Here is a 23,583-nt window from a genome sequence, read left to right as displayed (position 1 = left end):
GTCGTCCGACGAGCGTGCGCCGTCGCTGCTACAAAGTGGCCGCCGGCACGCCGCTCTTGTCGCTGGAAGGGAAACGAGGATGTGTTCTTCGCACGGACGAATTCTTTCAGGCATTGCAAAACAAGGGTACCTGTACTACTTTGGTTCGGGCTAGCTGGTTCGTAGTTGAAGAGAATACGGCTCAACGAGGGACAAGGACAAAGAAAGGCCCATAAAACCCCAGGATCAGCGCGTCGCTGATCTTTTCCTCACGCATGCCTTCGCACATTCTTGAAGGCAACTGGGTACGCTCGGCACTGCCTTGGACTGCAGCCAAAGATGGAGACGATCGAGCCAAAGCCTCCGCAGGCTCTTCCGCGAGGCGCGCGTCGGTATTTGGCTACTGACCCGGAGAGTATACAGATGTGAAGATAGGGGTATTCGAAAGCAGCACTGACAGCAACGAACAGGAGGTGAATGCGCTGCATGCTGGAAGGCTGACAAAAAGAAAATACAAGTAGGGAAAAGAAAGTATATATTTTTGCGGCTTCGTGATATTGATTGAGTGCAGCGCTAACTAAGGCTTTGTGGGTGCATTCCTTTAAAGATTCAGTATTTTTGCTCGCTAAAGCTATACTCCTGCAGGGCTAGCCAAGTCGAAATGAGGGGGGGGGGGGGGGGGGGGGGGGGCTCCGCATTATTATCGAGCACGTTATTAAAAGTTACAGTGAATTAATTTCAGTTCGCCTCGCGTGACGGAGTAGGTTCGAAGAGAAGGCAAACGTATGCGCTATGGGCGTTGGATAATCAGGTGGATGGATGAGATTAGGAATTCTGCAGGTATAAATATCCCTGGGGTGGCCGCAGCTTGCGCAGGACAGGGTTAATGAAGGAATATGGGAAGAGTCCTTTGTCCTGCACCCTGCACCATCATTAGTTGGGCTATGATGATGACTACGGGGACGACAGCGATGAAGATGAATCTCATTTATGGCTGTACGTTGTATAATAAGGTATACAAGGCGCTACTCGAGCCTTAAGCCGCGTTCCAGAGCTTTCGCTTGTTTGAAAAATGCAAAATTTAGAAAGGTCTGGCGAGTCCACAGACACTCGCGGGAAGAAATCTCAAGACGTAACAATATGTTGCATATGCCACTGTGTTCACCCTGAACTGACTACAGTCTGGCTTAATCGGCGACGCATGTCGTTAGCTTAACCTCGTAGCCATGCCGATCCCAGCAGACTGCCTCCATCACAATCAATACCATTCGAATGTGCCCATCAGGGTTTCTCTATAGTAATCGAAAATTTGTCAGTTTACCGCCCAGCGAGGGGCGAACATTGGGGAAATAACAAGAGCACATTCGCCAGGATGTTTGCAAGTAAAAGACCTCTCCAGGCTCGTACGTCCTGGATAGCTTTTCACAGCCGCGTTGCCGCTAGAATGGATATATACTGCAACGGTTCCCTCGCGAATAGAATTCGTTTAAACGCGCGTGAATCGCAGTCAATGCCACTCCACTTTCTGTGACCAAATGGGCACTGCATACAGTAGTCGTCAGTTTAATTTTTATTAAGGACGAATCTCAGTACTCACCGCATTTCGATGGAGGCGAAATGCAAACACCTGTGTCGATGCTATGCGATGTCACTGCTCATTAACCAACCTGACCTGAATTAATCTGAAGCCCGACACTACGGCGTCTCTCATAGCCCATGTGCAGCTTTTGGACGTTAAACCCCACCACTGATACCAATCAGCACTTGCGTTGTTTTTTTCGCCTCCGCCAAAATGCATATATGCATATGGACTCGTCCATATATGTGCATATATGGACGCGACCATGGCGCACCCATGGATCAATGTTGTGCTCTGCGGCGCCGGGAGAGTGAATTAATCTCCCGGCTTCGTAGACGGCATGTGTTTTCAAGCCATGTACTCATCAGCAAGATGTCTTTCACGGAGGCCAGTGTTGAAGGGCGAATTGCATCAATATGTGCATATGGCGTTTCATACCTCTGTTTAGAAAAGCCAAGTTTGTGACAATACTAGAACGAATATGGTCATGCCTCTTTATGTGGACACTATGGATCCCGGCCTGAACTGTCCATAAAGCAAGTAGTCCAGTAAAATTAATCAAGGAGAAAAATAGACATTCAGGTCTTAAAAAAAGACCAATCGATAAAAGTCTGCTTCAGCGAATAGCTGTGTGGAATGAAGTCGAAATTAGACAAAACCTCGACAAAGTTAAAGCGCATTATCATGGTGGTCACTGTGTTAAAAAAAACAAACTGCAGTGCATTTCGAAGCCTCTCGCGGGCCATAAGACGTGTGATGGCGCATCTGCAACAACGGGTGTTCACATCTCACGGACCAGTAATAAGCATCTGTACCCAGGTGACAGAGAGGCGCTGAAAACGTCAAAGTAGCAGAAGATGCTGTGAGACTTTCCTGCACCGGCACTGATGCAATGCATTGTGACAAAAGAAAATGCGCTCCAACTGGGCACCTAGAACAGTACGACATGAAACCCCGCACACAAAAAAAGGGCCACCACTGAAGCATTCGAGCTCTCGCAGTGCATTTGGCAGACGCCCTGATCTCAAAATACAGGAAAGGAAACGTCCCGAAGCATGGTTAGGGGAGTCACACGCACTTGCACATCGCTTTCATATTGAAAGCAAAAAATTACATCGATCCCAACGTGTTCTTTGCATTTTCACCCTGTCAGTTGTCTAACTACGAGTTTCCATATTAACGAGGCGTATATAAATTGAAAACGTTTGGTGCTTAGAAAAACTGTCTTTAATTTGAGTCGTTCGTACTAGCGGGGCACGGCTGCATAATTATATGGCTTACAGTAAAACCATGTACGCTGTCCGATTGCACGTTCTTTTTTTTTTTCAGCTCAACTTTGCAGGCTGAACAAGCAAAGTTTTGGTCATAATTTTCGTGGGGAGGATGAGTATATTAGCTGTTGTGGGGGTACGTAAACCTTTACCTGAGAACAAACCAACACGGTGTTTATGGTGACTGAGTACGTGTGTCACACAGTCTTTCGACTGCCCGCGGGGATCGCCCAAGCAATATGTTTCGTAAATCTCTCTCTCCCCCAGTCATCTGCTGTGCACGTTCTGTTTATTTGCGGCTACAGCTGCGCGATCTTATTATTCTTGTTTACCTTACTCTTCAAACACATGCATTCAACGTGCGCTGCGTATGTATGGGATGGTGAGACTAACCGCACAGACGTAAAAAAAATGTGGCATGGGAAAGCCTGATCGCATTTGTGATACTAAAGCTACGAAGCTATACTACATATGCTACTTGTCCATTATTTCGTATGCGACCACAGGTATCCGCAATACCATGATCACATTACAAAGTTCTTGCGGTGCGGTGAGAAGCTGGCGTCGTCCACATGTCCACCCTCTAACGTAGAGACACGAGCGCCCGACATAATATACTAAAGCGTAGGGGTTTGCGAATAGTGTTTTTTCGAAACCGAATCGAATACGAATAGTCCAGTTTCAGTACCGAATCGGTTGCGAATAGCATAGTTAAAAACCAAATCAAATTCTTCGAATCGAATAGTAAAAGAACCGAATCGAATACGAATCAAATAGTGAAAGAACTGAATCGAATACGAATTGAATATTCGCATGCTTATTCGCTAATTTTGCGAATATTCGTACGAAACGAATATTCATGCGAGACAGCAAAACGTGCCCTAGCGGCGTTGCTATTATATACGCGTGAATTTTCATCTGTAGCTGTCGAAGGACGCAACACTGATCTCTACCGAAGGGAAGCGGGGGGGGGGGGGGGGGACGCAACGCGAAGTCAGTGTATACTAACACCGTTACCGTCATTTCATGCGCATATGAATATTATGCATCTTTTGCTGCTGACGACGACGGCGAACGGACTAGCGGTACATCTCAATGAGAGGGACGAGAGCTATGGGCCCTGGCTTCGCGCATATCGCGCATGACGGCTGAGTTCGGTGTACCCCGCTGAGCCCTGCAGCGTCGACCATTTTTGGAGACCAAAATACATAAGCATCATGAACGCCGCCCCGAACCGCGTCGCGTGCTGAACGCGCAGACCAATCTCGACAGCGTGCTGCGCGGTGTCGGAGTGGGCCCTGTATATGAAACAGCCATCGATGAAAACTGGAGCGTAGCGCCCGCTGCGGTGGCTCAGCGGTTGTGGTGCGCAGCTGCTACATTTTGTGGTTGTGGTTCTCAGCTGCTGCAGAAGTAACTACATTTGAAGCCCTACCTCACTCCAACGTCAGCAAAAACGTATTCTGGCTACACCAAAAGGTTAGTGACGTGCACAGGAAATAAACGCAGTGCTGACTATAGCCGCGAAAGAGCCCACGCGTGGATCCGGAGAGGCAGCATCGGATTCGACTAGGATGGAAACGCGGGAACTCCCTGTATTCAAATCTGGGTCTGTTAATAAAGAATGCGTGTGCTATAAATCGTTCAAAACGTTTCTCTTCTCTCTCCTTCTTTTCAGGGTGGTGCGTCAGCACTTTGTCCTTGTTATTTCGTGTCATGAATAAATTTGAGACAAGAGGTACCCAAGCCTCCTTTGAGGCGTTTCACGCCCAAAAGCCTCTGCTCATGCTACTATACCATGCATGCTAGCGCAACATGCTGGCGCTGCGCGATGCGCGATCACGTCGAGAGTAATACTTCAGGAAAGCTAGTTCTGTTCTAGAACTACCTTGACCAAAAAGTGGCCGAAATAGTGCCGTTAGCACGAAGAGTTCCTCCATGGCAGACTTACCCGTCCTTCTGGCCCGAACTAAGGCAGCTCGGCTTGACACAGCGGATGCATTGTGGCGTCGTCGACAAAACGGAGGAAGCATTTCGGCGGGAATAGAAGAATGGGCGCTCCACCCTCCTCCCCGCTCAAAGCTTTCCTCTTTTTCCGTTAACGCGCGCACGTGTGGCTGTCACATGGCACAGGATGACTGCAGCAGGCTTGAGTTGAGGCCTGCCTCCTCTACCAGGGAGGAAAGCCGTCTGCGCTGCAATAGGATGACACGACAATGGCTGGCTCTCGCAGACAGGAGGACTGATGATGGGCTGCGGCGAACAGGTATGTCACACTGCTGTATGCTGCTGCGTTGAGGGAGGGGGGTTCGTATGCTTACCCTGGGTGCATGCCTGGCCACTTGATGTCAAGTCGTGGCTGGAATCAAGGCAGTCGATCGTGTCTGTGACGAAGTGGGCAAGCGCTAACGCTAAGGCGTTGGCGGAGAACGAACCTTCCCGGCGATTGATTTGGCGGCAGACACGACAGCCGAGTACGGCTGGCGTTCCAAGAACTCTGCTTCTCAGGCAGTTTCGATTTCTCTAGCGGGTAACTGAGTCCGAATAGAAAATGCATTGTTGCAGCGAAATGTTTGTTGCTTATGGCCATAATTTGTGCCGAAACCTCTGTGGAACTCAACTCTCAGTCACGCGTTGAGCGCAGTGCGCTATTTAAGACAAACTGTCAGTAACCTAACGGGCTTAAGATGGCGAGCTCCTTCTCTGAACACTGAAAGGAGAAAGAAATTGCTCGCGTATACTGTGGACAGATAATAAAGGCCGCGGCATCTCCGCGAAATAGATGCCTGCGCCTATACGTTTCAGATAGAGGAAAATAAGCGATAAATGAAGCTAATGAGATACTTTGGAGTGATGGAGAGCTAGAAAGGAAAGCTATACAACTTTCATAAAGACTTCGCAGTAGAAGAAAAAATCGTCCTAGTCCGGGGAGAAATTGTAGCAGTATGGCTGTGCTTGGGTGGATGCTACTCGGTGGACGCTACTCAGTACACCACCTTGGAGGATTCCCCTTGACATATAACACCCTATAGTGCATTGTGGAACAGTACGCAATTTTTCATCAAGACCAGGTATAACCCTACCTTTTCTGTCCATTGTTGTCCTTAAACCATTACCACATTAGTATGGGACACCGCGACACAAACCAACCTGAAACAAAAACTAGCTATTCTTGAAAAACGGGCGCTTCGGGTTATTTGTAACATTCCGTATAAACACCCAACTAAAAACTTATTTTCAAGACATAAAATTATCAAGGTATTTAATCTTTAATCTTATGATTTATTGAGCACTTATAAAACAGACCTAAGGACACGTTCATGTTTTATATCCGACTCAGCCTCGATCCAGTTATATCATTCCACATATCCATGCCGGTACAAACCGCTCTGGCACTATCGGCAGTCATATCAAACTATGAATGCTATAAAACACATGTAACCTTTCATCACTCCTTAATAAATTAATTTATGCAGATATCAACACGGAGAGTATAAGCAAGTTGAACCTCCTCAACTACATTCTTCATGAAACCTCCGTTTCCTAGTCCGTTATTGTGCACCCATAAACCTCTTCATATATAGAGCAACCATCTTATAAGTACGCTTTCTTTGTTTTAGAGCGCAGCTCTTAACGCCCGTTCCGGCGTTCCGCGTCATAGTCGTCGTCGTGGTCGCAGTCATCGTCGTCGGCGGCGGCGGCGGCGTCGACGTTGTCGGCGTAACACGCCACCTGACATGTGGCGTGTGACAGGTGGCGTGCTGGCAGGTAGTAGCAAAACGAAACGCTACCTTCCACGGTTGAGAGAGTATGAATGGACACCCGCAAGGTAGCTACCATGGGAAGATCCCGGAGGGTGGCTAGCAGCGTAACACCACCTGCCAGCGATGGCAGGTGGCGTGTGAAGAGCTGTACTCAAAATTTCGCATTACCGACTATCGTAATCGCCCGCCATTTTTGAATTTTTTATTGCGAAAGCAATACTAGTTGCACTTTCAGCCCGTCGCGTAGCGAGGCCGGTAGCTACCAATGACCTTTAGCATGACCCCCTGCTGTGACGTCATGCCATCTGCCGCAAAAACCAGGGGCCCAACTCGCGCCGTCGCGTAGCGAGGCCTCAGCTACCAAGCGCGGCCTAACTCCTGCTCCTGCCACGCGCGGCGCGCTTAGCGGTCTGACGTCACAGCTGCAAGAGCGGGGCTCCAACTTGCGCCGTCGCGTAGCGAGGCCGCAGCTACCAAGCGCGGCCTCACTCCTGCTCCTGCCGCGCGCGGCGCGCTTAGCGGTTGGTTCGGGTGTCCACCGAGATGACAGAGAATTACTGCGCCATTTTCTTTCCTCAAAAAGCGGTGCGTTCAAAGGGCAAGGCATGTCGCAGTAATTCTCTGTCATTTCGGTGGACACCCGAACCACAGGAAGGGAGGAACGCCACCACCAATTCGGCGCGATGCCTTGCCCTTTTAACGCAACGCTTTTGAGGAAAGGAAATTCTCTGTCATCTCGGTGGACCCCCGAACCGCACCGTACAGGAAGGGAGGAAGTGGGAGTGAAAGAGGGAAGCTTCTAGACAATCATCCGTTAGCGTCAGCCGCTCGTTTTGGCGACCGAGGCACGCATAAATCTCCCAGCACGTGGGGGCCCTCGTGTGGTGAGTATAATGCCATGTAAAACAAATGGGCAAAACTTTCATAAACATAAGCTTTACTAAGAGCACTACCAAGACACACCACCAGCCAAACCAGGCGCAGCCAGGGCTATTGCTTTCGCAACTTACCGGGCTTAACCAAGCTAAGCCTCTGCCAAATTTTTTTTTCTTGTGCACAGTGCTGCTTGTGTCTTTGTGTTGATATCATGCTTATGCCTTTTGTCTCGAATTTTTTTCCCCCTGTTTCCACTGCACACTGAAATGTGAAAGTGTACTGGGAATGTATACACCAAAGTGATAAAAGTGCCTTCGCATGCCGCTGCTTATAGTGTACAGGGGGTGGGAGTCTTGTCAATTGGTTATCGATTTTATTCACCATCCCCCTCCCTTTCTATCATTATGTAAGGTGATGGAAATAAATCATAATGCATTGTGTAAGCTAGCAAAGAGAGGAAACAGGGAGCAGAAAGGAAACAAGCTGTTCCATGCTCGGGCAGAATGCATCTCAGAAAAGTGGGTGTGCTTTGATGCCGGACAACAGATGTGTCGCTCACACAGTCTTTTTTTTTATTTCGATCAAGTAAGCTAAGCTTACAGAAAGTATCGCACCATTTTATGACTGCTTCTTTCCACAGTGCAGATAAACGCAATGTGTTATTTTTTTTCGCTCAAATTCAACATTAATTTTCGCCCATTCCATTTCATTCTTGCTCGCTCATCACAGTCATAGCGGAGGCGTGGCTCAGTGACCAGAGGCGAAAATAGTCAGAATAAAGCATATTTCGATTAAAGCCGTTATGAAATCGACTCTGGATAGCTCGAACTCGAAGGGAAGAGAACATTTGTTCGATTTATGTGGAGTTCTTATTAATGAGAGAGAGCGTTTTTAATGCAGTCCATGTTGACGGAACCAAAACATCAGTTCGAATAAACCGACAGTTCGAATTAAGCGAGTTCGAAGTAATGAAATTTCTACTGTATTATCCACGCAGGCCATGTGAAATTTTTCCAGAAATAGTTTGCAGAGCGCTATGCTGACTGACTACGCATCAACATTCGGGAGGTTAACAAAGTGCTCCATTTCAAGAAGACACGCATGAAAGAGAGGGACAATATGATGCATATCATCGCTCGTTCGTCACCTCCAGAACATATGTACTAAATGGAGTAGTAGGCTGAATGGATAATTATGAAGACTATGGCAGCTGCTCATATTCTGCGCCTGCGCCTGTATCGCTTGGTCAAGAGTAAAATACGTGCTATAGAATTGTCATCAGAATACAACTATGCTGCAGTGTATTCCTTAACCCTTTCGTACCGGCATACATGGTAACAAACATGGCATACATGGCATGGGCATACATGGTAACAAATTGTCGAACAATTATCGCGAAACAGATTGTTCTACTTCCTCTCCTTAACTTATCTTTCCCGTGGACAAAATCCAAAAGGAAATGATATAACCAAACGTGATGTCGGACGCGTTGGTTCATTATTGTGCATCAGACAGGAGGCCGCTACACAGACAAACACAGGTAGAAAGTATATAAATGCGAAAGTATAGAAACAATGCATTCGCCTGTGAGGTCGGAACGAAGAGGCTCACAAAAAAGCTAGAATGAGAAAGACATCTCTGCGAGCGACGAAAACGAAACTGATATATATAACGCAAATAAAGATCAGAGAGGATTAGAAAATCAACTCGTGTTGGTATATTCTGGTCTAAATTAAGACTACATCTCTCAGAACGGTAGAAAGGATGCCATGAACATGGAGAAGTAGTAAAAGGCGAATGCCTGAATAGTGACAACGACGATAATGGTGATGTAATTATTTAGTGCGTTCAGATATGGCGTGGCTTCTTTTAATTCAGGTTATGACTTCTTTAAAATTTCATGCCATGACATGCTACTAAAATGCAGCCGCGCGAACAGTGCGCTTAGACCATCCCGCTGCCCGCTTACGAAGAAAGCATCCTTTTCTGCCCGACACCAAAGGTGTGAGAAGAAGCTGCAATAAGGAGCGATCGTGGTGAGAGAGAGGAGGGGGGGATTCCAGGCGACCACCAAAGATGCTGCTAATTTTCAGTGCTAGTTGGACCCTTAATCACGGCTCACTACGGTGTCACCCATGACTGTGGCTGTTAAGCTTGCATCTACTGCTGAATATGCAGCATCTTCGAGAGTGCCCCAGACCTAACACGCAAAGTCGAGAGGGTTGGGGTTGAACTGACGCTCGAACACTCGACTGCCGTTGTTAATTACTAAATTGTCTTGAACTTAACCGCTACGCACATGCAAAAAGTACAAATTTTCAAGTCGCCGAGTTCCAAAAGGAACTAGAAGCAGGCGGCGTTAATGGAGGTTTAAGTTTATATGGAAAGGTTTTTCCGCTTCTGAAGGAAGCGCGCGAAACTCCAGAGGAAATCAAGATTCTGGCGCGCACAGCGACCGTGGCTTCGCGAAATTGGGTGCGCCACGTAGATGGTCAGTACGAAAAATGCACTGCGAAAATTCTCAGCTTCTAGTTTATTTTGACGCTCTAGAATTGCCACTTCCTAATCGAAATTTTCTTTTATCTCTAACGATTTAAGTCTTGCGCAATTAATTTTAACCAAATATTTAAATTGGCTTAGGTTTAAAAGTGATACTAGAGGTTATACTAAGCACATAAAAGCGTTGCCGCTTCCTTTGCATTATAGCAGCATGCATCAGTTTTTGTTTGTGGTTCACGTTATGGGAAACGCCCTGTGTATTGTACGTTGTGTAACGAGATAGCGCGCTCGTTAAATACATAACAAGATGATAGGCGTGTCATCTACGTTTTAGGTGGTGGGTAAGGATGGAATGTTATCGCTTAAACTATGTACACAAGATTCAGATAAGTCTTTGACACTTTAGGAATTGCACACCACCTCGCACAAATCTGCGGCCTTGTGACGCACCTAAGTCGCCCACATCGGTATGAGGAACGTCATCTCCTTTAGTGGCTATAGAGTGAAAAACCTGCAAGCGTCAAATGTTAAGTCAGCTCCCAAACTTCATCCTCAGCCTTCATCATTCGTCCTCAGCAAGGAGCAACAAACTGACGCAACACGCACGCTTGCAAAATTAGATTTCAAACGTTTTATCCTCCGATGTTGACGTGGTATGCAGCTAAAGAACATCCGAAGCTCTAGACGAGGCTTCCACGCTTTGAGACACAAACACAAATCAACAGGCACATTTAGCAAACAAACGTTTATTTTACACCATGCGACGAAGGGTGTACTTCAGCAAAGCGTGAACATTCTCAGTAGGATGTTAGCATAGCTGGCATAGACTTTAGGACGCGAAAGCGTTGTAACATCGTTTTTTTTTTTCACACTTCTACGAGCGAAGTCCGCTTTCACAACCTTCAATTAGCACACCGGAACTGAGCAACCAACATTCGAATAAAACACTGCGCCAAACGTCCTACGAACGGTCATGCCACTAAAAGTTCTCTCAGCAGCTGACAGCAATGACTAAAACAACACAAACACGGCACACATTGGCAGCGCCCGCTGCAGCTAACGCAAAATCTGTTAAAAAACAAGACAGAGTGAAGCGCACGTGCGCCCAAAATGCCAGAAACAGTTTCTCCCCGTCAGATTCAAGCTGTGAAACCCCCGTTTTCCAGCATCCATCCGACCGCACACACAAACACACAGGCAGATGAAAGACACGCATTCAGGCTTATCAGTACTGGCGGCTCGTTGTTGTAACTCGGATGACTATGGCACAGAGACCTTCCTGTTCGTACATATGTGAGGCCTTTTGGGCATCCGAATGTGAAATGCACTCTCTCTATGATACAGCCTTCTACAGGTATTATACAAGGATGTGCATTTGTAATTGTTCATTGTAGCAATGACGTAACGAAGATCACAATGGCGGAAGCTCGGAGAGAACATTTTCAACGTCTTCAAGCGTATGAGCGCGCCGAACTACTACAGGACAAGTACAGTTCTTATTGCTCCGTTTACGTAACTTGTGTAAGAGCAAACACAGGAGAAGGGCAGTGTTCCATCTAATCTCTCGCAATAAATGCATAGAACATTAAATTAGAAGGGCAAGCTGTCATTTACTGCTTTCTTTTCGCTGGCTGTCTCTGTTCAGTTGGAGTTTCGATGAGGTCATGCATTTGTCGCGAGAATTTCCTCACGTGCGCATAACCGATCGAGTCACAGCATCTCACAGATCTGACTTTCTGTGCATGAAGCTGCGAAAGTTTCTTTCAGGCAGTGGCTCTAATTATGAATTGTTTAACCTCTAAAACGTCGGCAAGGTCTCGGACTAAGCGCGTTGTTTTACTCTTCTATTTATTATTGCATCGAAATTCGCTTTTGTATCTGCCCTGTTATTATTTAAGTTACTGTTTAGAGACAACCGTGCCTATCGTGCGCTGGCAGCGAAGCTGAGCCCTGGGCCCGTATTTCTATCCGATTCAGTTTCCGATTCATCCGTTCGGGCCCCTTTCCCCGCCTCTCATACTGGAGCCGGCAAATGTCATTGGTTGCTATAGCTATCGAACTGGAGGTCACAGGTGGCACGTATCAATGACAAAGAAGCAAAAGTTGCAGTGTACAGTTGACAGCATTGAACAAAAACTATGGCAAGCATGCTTCAAACGAGACACATCGCCGAACCAGTGTGTCTTGGGCACTTTACGCTGCTTTATGTGACCACTTCTAATACAACGCGCCACCATCCTCGGACTGCACACGCCGTACGATCTGTTTCCCCCGCTAGCGCGGTGCTGACCCCTACTGGCGCGGTGTGGACTGACTATCCGTTGCTGCGACAGCACTAGTGCACCTGTCACCGCTGCCAATGGATCACTCGTATTGTGATTTTCAAATCGCTCGTGTATCGGTTTTTTTTTTCGCTCATCTCATGTACTTACCAACAATATCACACATGCCTAAGTTCGGGCACGCCGGTTACGCGCAAAATCTGTGGACGCAATTTTGACAGCAGGACGAACAGATCACAAACGCAGCTGCTTAATGCACGCCTGCCTCAAAAAAATAAATCATGAAAAAAAGACGTTACGAAATACGCCCCCCTCCCTCCCCCTGCGCTTGTCAGTGTCTCCTGACATGTAAGCCAGCGTTGCGTGACTTGATATTCAGCTTCCGCTACAGTCCTCGAGCTGCCTAGCTTTTCGCCGCACCTTGTGTGCAAGAAACGAAACCTTCTCCTTACCTGCGACAAGAACACACAGCGAACGCGAATGAAGCTAGAGCTTCCTCTTTTTCACGCCCCAGACAAGGCGTAGAAGTTCTAAATAAGAGGTCCTGCTTGCCATAGTGTTCACTCTCTAACACCTCGCATTCCTTTCTCGCAAGCGAATTGAAAACTATGCATATTGTTCGTGGACACTACCGTTAGCTTTAGATACGCACAAAAACGATTTTTATTTATTTTAACTGGCCTTGTTTCTTTTTCACAGACTGACTGCAAACGAACAGAAATACCTACAAGCGTTCAGCCACTTAATCCAGGACTTGCAAGGGTTTTCTTTCTTTTTTTTTCTGACAGAAACTGGTAACAACGAAGATGAGTCACTGAATTTCTTTCGTGTAAGTTTTTACTATCTTCTTCTCATAAACACTATATTCTACCTAGGACGCTAGTACACGCAGATGCTGGCTGTACACACATCACTGCTCAAATAACCAGTGTTGGCCTTCCTGACGGCTATCAGAAAAGCATGCCCTTCAAAAACAGCATCGAAAAAGCTAGAACAAGAGCACTACCAGGGGAACGTAAGAAAAAGTGGATCAACATCGGCGTAGTCCGCTTGTTCTTACGTGTCTTGCTCCGTTTTCCCTTCCTCGCCGTGAACCCACCGGCTCAACTCCAATCTTTAAGCGGGTTTCGGAGCCCCACGCGCCTGCCTGGTCATCACTCCTTGGCTCTTCAGTCTCCTGATGTTCAGGAGCTTGGGGTCATAGCCTTCTGAGTTTGCCTCTTAAGCCTCAGCTTGGGACACGCATGGCTTCACGAAAGCCGGATCGCGTGGGCAACTACCAGCCGCACAACAGCAGCTCCGACCAGAGCGTGCTGCGCATCCGTGAGCTGCAAGGCCCCCACACAAAGCCGCACTACTCGACGAGCACCATGTCGCTGGAGCGCAGACTTGAGGTGTAGTTTCGCGTGCGCGCGCGGGCGGCTTCCCGCTTTCGACGGTCCTCGCGCGCCAGGTAGAGGCCGACGGAGCCGATGCCCAGGAAGAACAGCAGTCCCCCGGCGAGCAGCAGCACGATGCCGGCGATCCACAGCGCCTCGGGCTCCTGCGGCGACGAGCCGAGCACCACCAGGATGATGCCCGCGCTGAACAGCAGGCCTCCCAGGCAGCACGAGAGCACGCCGAGGTTGAAGTAGCGCTTGGGAGTCCGCGGCTCCTCCTGGTAGTAGGCGTACGTCGAGCTGGACATGGCGTCGCCGGACGCGCGCCTCCTGCAACGAGCGTACTCGTGAGACGCGCACTTACTGCCGGGGAGACGCGAGCAATGGCGGGAGTACTACCGCAGTTCCAGATCACTGTGACGCGCTGGCTATGCATAGTTTCGCTTTTGTTCTCCGTTTTCTGAAACAGCTCGTTAAGTGTCAGTGCTGGTATTGAACATGCTCTCCACTGACAACATCAGGGCCCAGGGATATCCGAATTACAGCCAAATATTCTGTGACGACCCCACATAATGCGCAGGTCCACACGGGACGGAGAGGCAAGAAGACACCGTATGGCTCAGTTTAAACAAAATGATGTAATCAATAATTATACATTGTACATCAGAGGCTGGGGTGTCCGAGCTTACGTGGCGACGCCGTCATGGGGGCGATGGAGGGGCTCCGGAGTTGCGATCCGTCGGTTGCTGGCAGAAGCTGCGCGCCGTCGGGCTTCGGCGCTGAAGGACCCTTTTCGTGAACGATGTCGTCCCCAGCGTGCCTTTCGTCCGCACTCGCCAGCTATATCTGCTCCGCCGGCCACGCCCGATCTCCTGTCTCCCAGGCTGGATTGTTTCTTTCTTCCTCCTTTCCACGGCGGCGCCGCGGCACCCCCGACCTCCCTCGTTGGAATGTCGTTTGTCTCCCGCCGGCAGCTTTCTTCTCTTGTCGGGTTGTCAGCCTCTCCTGTGTCCTTGTACGGCCAGGCAGCCTAATTGGGCTGGCTTTCCCTCCTGCCGGCGCCTTTGTACCATTGTACCCCTTCAGTGGCTTGCCGCCGCTGGGGGCTCCGTCAACGCGGCGCCGCCGAACGCGGACCGTACCCCTTCAGTGGCTTTGCCGCCGCTGGGGGCTCCGTCATGCGGCGCCGCCGAACGCGGACCGTTTAAGGGGAGACAAGGGAGTAGGACGGTTGAGCACAGAGAAGATTCCGCCGAAGATATGGGCCCTGGTAGCTCACGCACGGAACGTCACAATTCTAATACATTTGAGTACTTGCGAGGGATGTCAGTGGCGAGTCCTGGTTTTGATGTCCTGAAACGTTATCCGGTGGATATCCAGTTCGGTTGATATTACGAACATCTACTTGAATCACGTCTCATTACGTATGCATCATGTCCGCGACAAAGACGGCGGAGTGGACGCTTATGTTTTTTTCTAGTAGAAGATACCTGCAACGTGGTCCACTAAGTTTTAGTTTCTTGTTTGTGTCATCGCAGATTCGGAATTGAATGAAATAATATTGCTTAAAGTGCAAGGGCCACTGGCTGAAAAAGGAGGGTCTTAGATTTGGAGCATATAAGCTTGTGGACATTCTTCATTCTGTGGATGTATGCTCAATATGTCAGTGCTGCATGACCTCTGGTTTGTAGTGTTTCTGTAGCCTGATATGTGCTTCGAATATGCTTGTTGTTAGACATATTTGCTATGACAGCGTGTGATGCTATGCAGATTTTAACCGTTAAAATGCCAGTATTGGACCAAGCAGCTACATCATTGTAATTAGCTGTAGTAATTTCTTCACGACTAAATCGCACAAAAAACAAATTAGGCTTTGAGAATATTTTTCACGTGGGTCGAACAAGTTTTTTCCCTTGTGCGCCAATAAAAATCCTCAGGAAAATTTACTGTTATTTGATCAATAACTAATATGTCCCTGTTAAGGCCTATGAAAATCCTCAGCGACTTCCTGTGGGTCTAGCTCCCTTGGATACGGAAAGTGCGGCCAAAAGGATGTGTGAGAGATGACCGCGGGAGTTTCTCCGCAGCTCCTGGCGATATCCGCATGTCGTTTCAGTATTTCGCACATTTCGCAGGCACATCCCTTGGACGTCACTACTGTCACTGGGACGCGATTGCTTCCGTGAAACGAACCAAATAAGGTACCACTTCAATATGCATAGGGCATGTATTATCCCCTCTCTCCTTTGTCCACTGTTCAGCTTCATCCAAACCAACTAGCTCGCCAGCCATCCTTTCAGATTACGCTTATTGTATCTCTCTCGTTTACTATAACAGTGCGCCGTGTATTGTTTCTTCCGTCGAGCCATTCTTTCCTATATTCCCATCTGTATAAAGTATAAAAATAATAAGTCAGTAATAATGATGTCAGTTTAAACACAATAATGTTGAAACAATCAAGGAGTGGCAGAGATAATGCACTCAACCTCGGCTGAACCTGGAATTAATAATGCACGAAGTGAGCTGAGAAGTTACGAGCCGGTTGCAACTTGGTCACGGTGCCGCAGGGGGTGCATCTCGCAAGATTCAAGCAAGATTTGTATCCGATGCACGCATAGGTGAGACGCCGAGGCAGATGACATCAATAAAGCCGCGACCTGAATGGAGCCTTCATGCTAAGCATATTAAAAGGGCTGGTGTTTTCCTTTATCCCGTTATCGAAACATTGAATTCGCCATGGTAAACCAAGTCATACCGTATTATGTGTTCGGATTAGTTTATCCGCGAGTAAAGCAGGGTTGTACTGAACACACGAATAAAACAGCAGAACACTCAAATCCTCACAACAAAGAAGAAAAAATTTTCTGTTTTTGTTCCATTCATGCGATTCAAAGCAAGGCAAGCAAAAAATACAAAAAAGGAAGCGCGAGACACGATCGCAAGACGACCACAAAACAAAGGGGACGACACACGAGGCAAGCAAGTCCCATTGTACCAGATATGTTGCTCAGAAGAACGCGACGTCGAGTTATTGTCTTCTCCTTGGAAATGCATGAAGATAGAACACTTGAAAATATAAAAAAAGGAAAAGAAATCATGCATGTGAATACGTGATTGCGTACGGTACGCGCAGATCGGGCCGCTTGTGCGTTCTTCAGCGTACAGGTAAGCTACACATTCAAGCACTGCCCTCACAATGGTTCACCCCGCTGAGACCCCGCGATCGTCAGTTTCACAGCATTCGTACACCTTTGCAAAAGCTACGAAATCAATATGAGCGTCATATCAGCCGATTTCAAGGTGCAGTTTGCGACCGTCGAGCAAGAATGTTTCAAAGTCATTCGGACTGATCCAATCAGATATAGTACGCCAGAGAACTATACACCTGCGTCTGTGGCACTATTCCAAAGCCCCATTGTGTTCAGTGCAAGGGTGACCGGGGCTAGTTGGTCGAGCATTTCATCTGGAAACAGCGTAACGCACAAGAACGAAGACGAAGACGGGACAACGTCATCGTGTGTCTCGTCATCGACTGCGTTTCTGTGCGTTACACTGTTTTCAGATAGAATGTAAATGTTTAAAGAATTTCAGTGTGATGTAACTGTAGTTCTGCGTCACAGTGCAACATTTCGGCAAACATGCAACAATATTCGTCCGCGAAACTTCGCATACTGTAATTCTAACTGGCGCAGCTTGAGAAACTTCCAAACTTCCAAAGTTTAGTATTTCATATCTACTTTGCTTACCAAGCAGCAGAATGTACTGGCTACAACGCTTGCCTTAATTCTCCAGGTTTCAGAAAGAAGCCATAGAAGGATCTTTTTTAGATGAAAGTGCAGCGAGAGGCGCTATAGGATGTGTACTTAGAAATGAAAAGCATTTGCCGCCCAGTGGGCTTTCTGTCTAAAGATGTACACAAAAGAATAGACAAACCCTCCGAGCTTATGAAGTTGGCAATGAAAATTGAAGAAGTTCAGCAGAAAATTACTACAATTTTTCAAAAGTGCCGTGTACGCGATATATAGGGTACTTGGTACTTTAAAAAGTTTTGAATGTCTTTAGGAACCATTCGAGTGTTCTATATATTTACTTCGATTCATAAAAATTAGTGCCTGCAAGCTCATTTCGTTTCAGCGAACTTTCACTTAAGCGAACATTCCTTGATAATGTCTCCTGAGGTTCGTTAAAGTGGTACTTCACTTTATTCTAAATAGCGGTGTTTTCTTCTCCTGCAACGCGATATTAAGAGTCCACACCTTGTTTACTAGCCTCACCCTATATTCTGTCTCTGTGTGCTTAGTGTCCGAATAAATCCATCCGTTCAGCCAGGTGTCGTATTCCAAAAGGCTATAAACGCGCCAGTCGTTCGCGACGAAAGCTGCTCGGACTGTATACTGACTGGACTCGTGCTTCATGACCGTGCCTCCTGCGCGCAGAGCCCATCCGTAGCTGAAGCTAACTGGAGATACGTGACTACGTCAGAGCCGGAGCAGCAAGTCCGCTCCCTTCGTATACGTGCAGACAAACGCCCACGGCTTCGCCTTGTTTGTACGGGCGGGCGAACGCGGCACCTCGCCGTGGGCGGAGGCGACGATTCCGTTCGTGGAGGAAGCGAGCGTGTCATCGTCGTGTGGACGCGCCCCTTCGCTCTGCCACTCGATGAAAATGCCAAAGGCCAAAGAGCGGCCCCCTCGAAGCGGTGGTGCAATCGAACTGCGAACGCTCGGAAAAACGGGGCGAACCGTACGTGCCACGGCTTCCAACGCCGCACACGCAAGACTTCCAGCGTCTTCCTGGGTGCACCGCGGGAGCCCACATATCCACCCTTCGCGCCGATTTCGAAATTTCGCTTTTATTACGTTTTGCCCGACGGAAAAGCAAGAGCACGACCTGTTTTGACAAGGTAACTAGTATACCAACGAACTCTCCGCTATCGCACCATTGCTCGAATCGGTTTTTCGCTTTTCCTTTGCGCAATGGCTTTCAACGCCCCAGCTTCGGGTACTTTTCTTGCAGTAGTAGAAAATCACGTGTCATGCTCTGTTGCGCGCTTTGAAAACCGAGCAGCTCACGAAGAGTGGGAGTTAGAAGAAAATAAAAAGACGCGGCACAAAAAAGGCGCCAGCACCTGTATCTACCGCAACGTCCCCCGTCGCCTAACAGGGCGTCCGAAGGCGGGGGCCACTCGGCTGTTGCTTTGCACTGTCTAGGCGTAGCTCAGCTTGTTTAACGCTATCATTAAGACCGAACTGCTGCTATACCTCTGGAATATGCAAAGCGCCAAGCCGAGAGTTGTTTCGAACGACTCTTCGAACGACTCTTCGAACGACACAGCGGCGTTGTGCAAAGGCTACGCCATACTTAAAGACATTTTAACGCATATCGTTCAGATTGGTTCAGCCTATAGGGCCGCGTCATGTGTGTCTTCCTTTAGAGGGGTTGAATACACAGCCATAGTCCAGAATCGAAAAACACATCACGCACTTCAGGGTTCGTACAACAGGCCTGCGTTTTCGAGACATATTCGTCGAGGCAAAAATAAAAAATTATTTCCTTAAAAACAAAATTTTGCGTTACTTGCTAACCCAGCTGCACAGAGAATACAACAGGTACACCCACCAGCAGCGCCAACAGATGTAGGAGGTGTTGGTGCAGCGGGCGTACCGATTCACGAACAGGCTCTGGTGCTCTCTATTTATGCATAACTTTGTGATTTTCGAAATGTCTCTGATATATCTCACATGCTAGTAGACGGATACCGGTATGGAGACAGCGCTTGCTGTTTCTGTTCAAAACACTAGCTGACAGCACCACGCAGACAGGCAAAACCAGATTTGGAACCTATCCAGCAAAGGTATGCACATCGACGTGATGGTATATCATTTACGAACTGCTTAATTTGAGCTGTAGTGATCCGGTTTAATTTTTGGGGGAGGATCGCTTGCTCTTCTTTCTTCGTCAAAAGAGACAAACCTCGGTCTTTTATCATCAGCATCATGTTTCACCTATCCCGTATCTTTTGAGAATTCGATCGCTGGTTCTTCGCTGCTCATCCGTAGCCCGTATGGGCGCGTACAGAGTTAACAGCCAGCGTTGTCCTGTGACGTAAGTTCCATCCATTCCAAGCAGTAGCGGAAGCCGAGCGAGACCTCAACCTTCGGAGCCCTGCCCTGCGAGAGGGAAGAGGAACGCGCGTGTCGTCCGCCAGCTGACTCACGGCGGGAAAGCGGCGAGTCGCGTGGGAGCAGACGGCGACGTCGCGCGGGTAGGGGTGTCTCGGCGAACTCTCGCGTGTCCGCACCTTTCAAGGCGTTCTCCGGCGCGCGCACTTCGACGCAGCGGAGACGCAAAAGTCCGATTTCTTAGGTATACTCGCAAGCACGACAGTTCTGGGTAGACGAAGAAGAAAAGTTGGAACTCAATGACCAATACATACATGAACAACGGTAGAGGTGACTGCGATGACGTGGACGAAGACCTGCTCTGACAAATACCAATCGCTGCACACGTTTCGTGGACTAGCGCCTTTGTGGGCGGTGATAAAGATTCCACAAGGGGACCTTCCCCGACAAAGACTAATCCCCGAAATGCATAAGTTTCGGGGACTAGTCTTCCTCAGGGCAAGTCACCAACTGTCCTTTAGTGCTTGTAAGGCTTTGGGCTGAACAGACTGGAACACACAAGGCGGCACGTGAAACAGGGCAGCCCTTCCACATTCCGCCTTCAAACCTCTGCAGCGCACGCGTCCACAGTTCAAGGGTCGCTTCATGGATGAACGTCCACACGTCGTCCGACTCACAGCGCACACAGTGTATACGCATAAAGTTACGGGAGTTGGAAGTAAAAACTGCAGTTTCACCGTGTCCGAATCACAGATGAAAAGCAAAGAAAGAAAACAGTTGGAGCCCTAGCCGGAAAGGCCGGCCAGGGGTGTCTATTGTTCCTGTGCAGCCGTGCACAGCTCCCGTGAAGGAGACGCGAAGTACACGGCTGAGAACTGCGCCGACTCGCATCGTTAAAAGCACGTTGCCTTCTTGTACACACAGTGCCTTTACGGCAAGGACGAAAGCCTGGACACATTGAAATGTGTCCGCCGTTAAACTGTACCTCACCATTCACAAAAGGGCAACACAGGAGAGGAGTGCAGCATGGTTGCTTTTTCAAATGCACCCGTCCTGCTTTAACGTCCGCTGACGCAGCTCTTTTTAGATAATTTTTGCTACTTTTTGCATTACCTACTGTATATGGTTATACAAAAAAAAAATCTGCGTTAACTGCGTTTCTGTCTTCGATATTAAATTTGTTCTGCATGGTAACGCGAAAACGCAAAATGCACGAAAGTCGCTTTCTTGCATTCAACCCTCATGTTGCTCAATTATTTTGATATTACCGGTCAACCGGACGTATAACAGCGCGGAAACCTGAAATTTCACTAGAGAATGAAGTTTAACATTAATATTCGCGGACGTTCATTGAATCATGAACGTTCGCGAAGTAATCTTTAACTACTACGAGTCTGCGGGCGACTTTAAGAGAATCGTTCGAAGATTGCGCGACAAGACAGCTGTCGACAAGATGGAAAGCAAGCTATGGGAAGAAAGAGGAAACCCAAACGAAGCGCTGTGACAGCATATATATATATATATATATATATATATATATATATATATATATATATATATATATATATATATATATATATATATATATATATATATATATATATATATATATATATATGTATATATAGCGAAAGAAAGGCGACACCCCGTTGACGGCTTCTTACCATGCTCCACCACCCCAGAATATAGATTTTACACTCTTTAAATCCGAATGAAATCCCGCTCTGTAGCTTATAACTTTCTTGTCGAAGCACGAGATGGTGTAAGCAATTAGTTTATCGTATTTCTTCAGTTATCAACTAGGGCCGCCAAGTATACATGTGGAATCGCTGAACAGGCGAAGCTGAATATTTACGAAGTTAAATACGAATAATAAATTATAGTTGATGAAAAATTTAGGCGTAACTATTTTTCGGTCTCTGTTTCAAAAAGCGTACAGAGAAAAAAGAGAGAGGAAAAAAGGAAGCGAAGAAAGCTGGTCATAATTCGGCTGAAAGCGCACAATTTGCTTTGATATCACCATTTCCATTTACAAAAATATGCACGTCTCTAGGTGCTTCTCGTGCGGCAGTTCATGGCACATTAACTTTATGCTTCATGTTCGTGAGAAAGGGGCCTCTCTGGTTTTGGTTTATCAATGGTATTTTTTTTTAATTCTGCACAAAGGGCAACAAAGCGTACAAAATTTGGCATTTTTGCTTCAGCACGAAGATAAAAAGAAGAGCTTAGAAAGCGGTAATAGAAGCGAACTTTTGCAAAATTATATCATGCCAGCAAGCGCACGGAGCACTTCGTCGTGCCCCCCGTTATGCAAAATTTAGGACGTATGAAAGGTGTTCCTGTACGGCAGCGACATTGTTTTATTTTAGCGAAGAAGTTCTCCTTGAATTAATGTTTTTGATCATTCACACTGAGTCTGATTCTGACAGACTACACGCATAACGTTTGACACAGAGCGTCTCATTTCGCGAGCTCAAACGAAGATGCATGCGTGTAGTTTTCTGGTCGTGTGAGCCTCAGATTACTCCAGTGAGGACAACACTCTGGCAAGTCTGAAGTTTAATCATCGCCACCATGCGAATTTCCTCCGCTTTTGTAGAGTCTCCAGCGGTGTTCTTCGTTGATAATGGGCATTCTTAAACTTTCCATTTTATTTTTAATCAGCATTCAGCCGTCAGAAATCGGTAACAATTAATAATCAAATTCCACATACATACAAATGTCTCATGAGCTGAACATTCAAAGTCGCAGCGCTGTGGCAGCTGATTAGCGTTCCAACGACAGTAGTCGCGGCACATCCACAACCGCGATAGTGGAAACAGCTCTGCTGATACTTACGCGGCGGTTGCGTGATTCGAGGTTACTCCCAACCTGGCAGGGTCCGCGTGCAGAGGTTGGCCGCTCTTTGACAAGTGGACTGCGGCTATGTCAAGTCATGCTGTGAACCGGCAGCGCCTGGCGCGTGTGTCTTTTTCGTCGCGTCGCAACTCCGAGCTTACAGGTGTGCCCTCCGTGGGCCGCTCCGGACCGCTGCTGGCCGAGTCTGTAGAAAGCGCCGCCGCGCACGCGTGCCGCGCGCTGCCGCTCCTAAGAACTGGGACAGCCACTGCTGGCAACCGTGACCAAGAACCGGTTTTCGAGGGAGCCCCCGGCACCGGGTGCAGCGGGTTCCCGCGGTAGTGGTAACATGCGGCAGCCAGGGGCCACCTTGCAACCAAGCGGTGTTGATCCCTGCACCGTTGCGAAAGCGCGAGGGCACCCTGTCACTAAGCATCGATGCGTCGATAATGTCTCCCACTCTTCCCGTGCCCTGCGGAAAAACGAAAGCTGTTCGGTTCGTAGAGATTTATAACGGTTACATCATGGATGAATGCTAGAGAAGTAGTGCGCACGAATGGGCTCGTACACGCAGATCTCTTCTGGGTACGGGCAGCCACGGGGCTTGTAGCGGAAGAACGGGACAGTGTGTCATTGAAAACGTCCGGTGCGTTATTATGCAGGTTTTTGTGAAAGGAACGTTCAGAACTATCTTGCTTGAGCTTTATTCGCTTTTTCAACGTGTCGAACTGTTTCCATCAGGATTTTTATTACGGAGTTTGCAGGTTTTATCGGCTTCGCAGACAATAACTGGCGGACTTAATATCGAAGGCCGAGTGGGGATCCTATTTTTACAAGTATGCATAAAATCGCAAACGCACAATGATGATATGGGAGAAATAAGCTGCTGGGTTCGAAGCGTGGTGTTCGCGTCTGAATGGCATGTATGTTCATGTGGCTGCACTTGTGCTCAATAATTGTCTTCAAAGCAGAGCTGCTACGGTCGCATGCCACC

The 23,583-nt window shown here is 47.8% G+C and overlaps 1 protein-coding gene across 1 annotated transcript; it reads right to left on the bottom strand.

The window, feature by feature from the left end:
• Positions 1-10,698: 10,698 nt before the first annotated feature.
• Positions 10,699-22,870, bottom strand: LOC149350290 (uncharacterized). The gene is made up of 2 exons (XM_089579304.1): positions 22,590-22,870; positions 10,699-13,959 (listed from the first exon to the last, which is right to left on the bottom strand). Exon 2 carries the CDS (start codon positions 13,935-13,937, stop codon positions 13,605-13,607), a length of 333 nt encoding a protein of 110 aa, XP_089435430.1. The 5' UTR covers positions 13,938-13,959; positions 22,590-22,870; the 3' UTR covers positions 10,699-13,604.
• Between the last annotated feature and the right edge of the window lie 713 nt (positions 22,871-23,583).

The sequence above is a fragment of the Amblyomma mixtum genome, chromosome 3 (genome assembly GCF_055824585.1).
Source record: "Amblyomma mixtum isolate Tamu chromosome 3, ASM5582458v1, whole genome shotgun sequence".
Taxonomy (NCBI): domain Eukaryota; kingdom Metazoa; phylum Arthropoda; class Arachnida; order Ixodida; family Ixodidae; genus Amblyomma; species Amblyomma mixtum.
Note: the sequence above shows the minus strand (reverse complement) of the source record. Positions and strands in the feature narration are given on the sequence as shown.

Coding starts and splice junctions, on each gene's coding strand:
- LOC149350290 (XM_089579304.1), bottom strand. CDS start 13,937: ATGTCCAGCTCGACGTACGCCTACTACCAGGAGGAGCCGCGGACTCCC.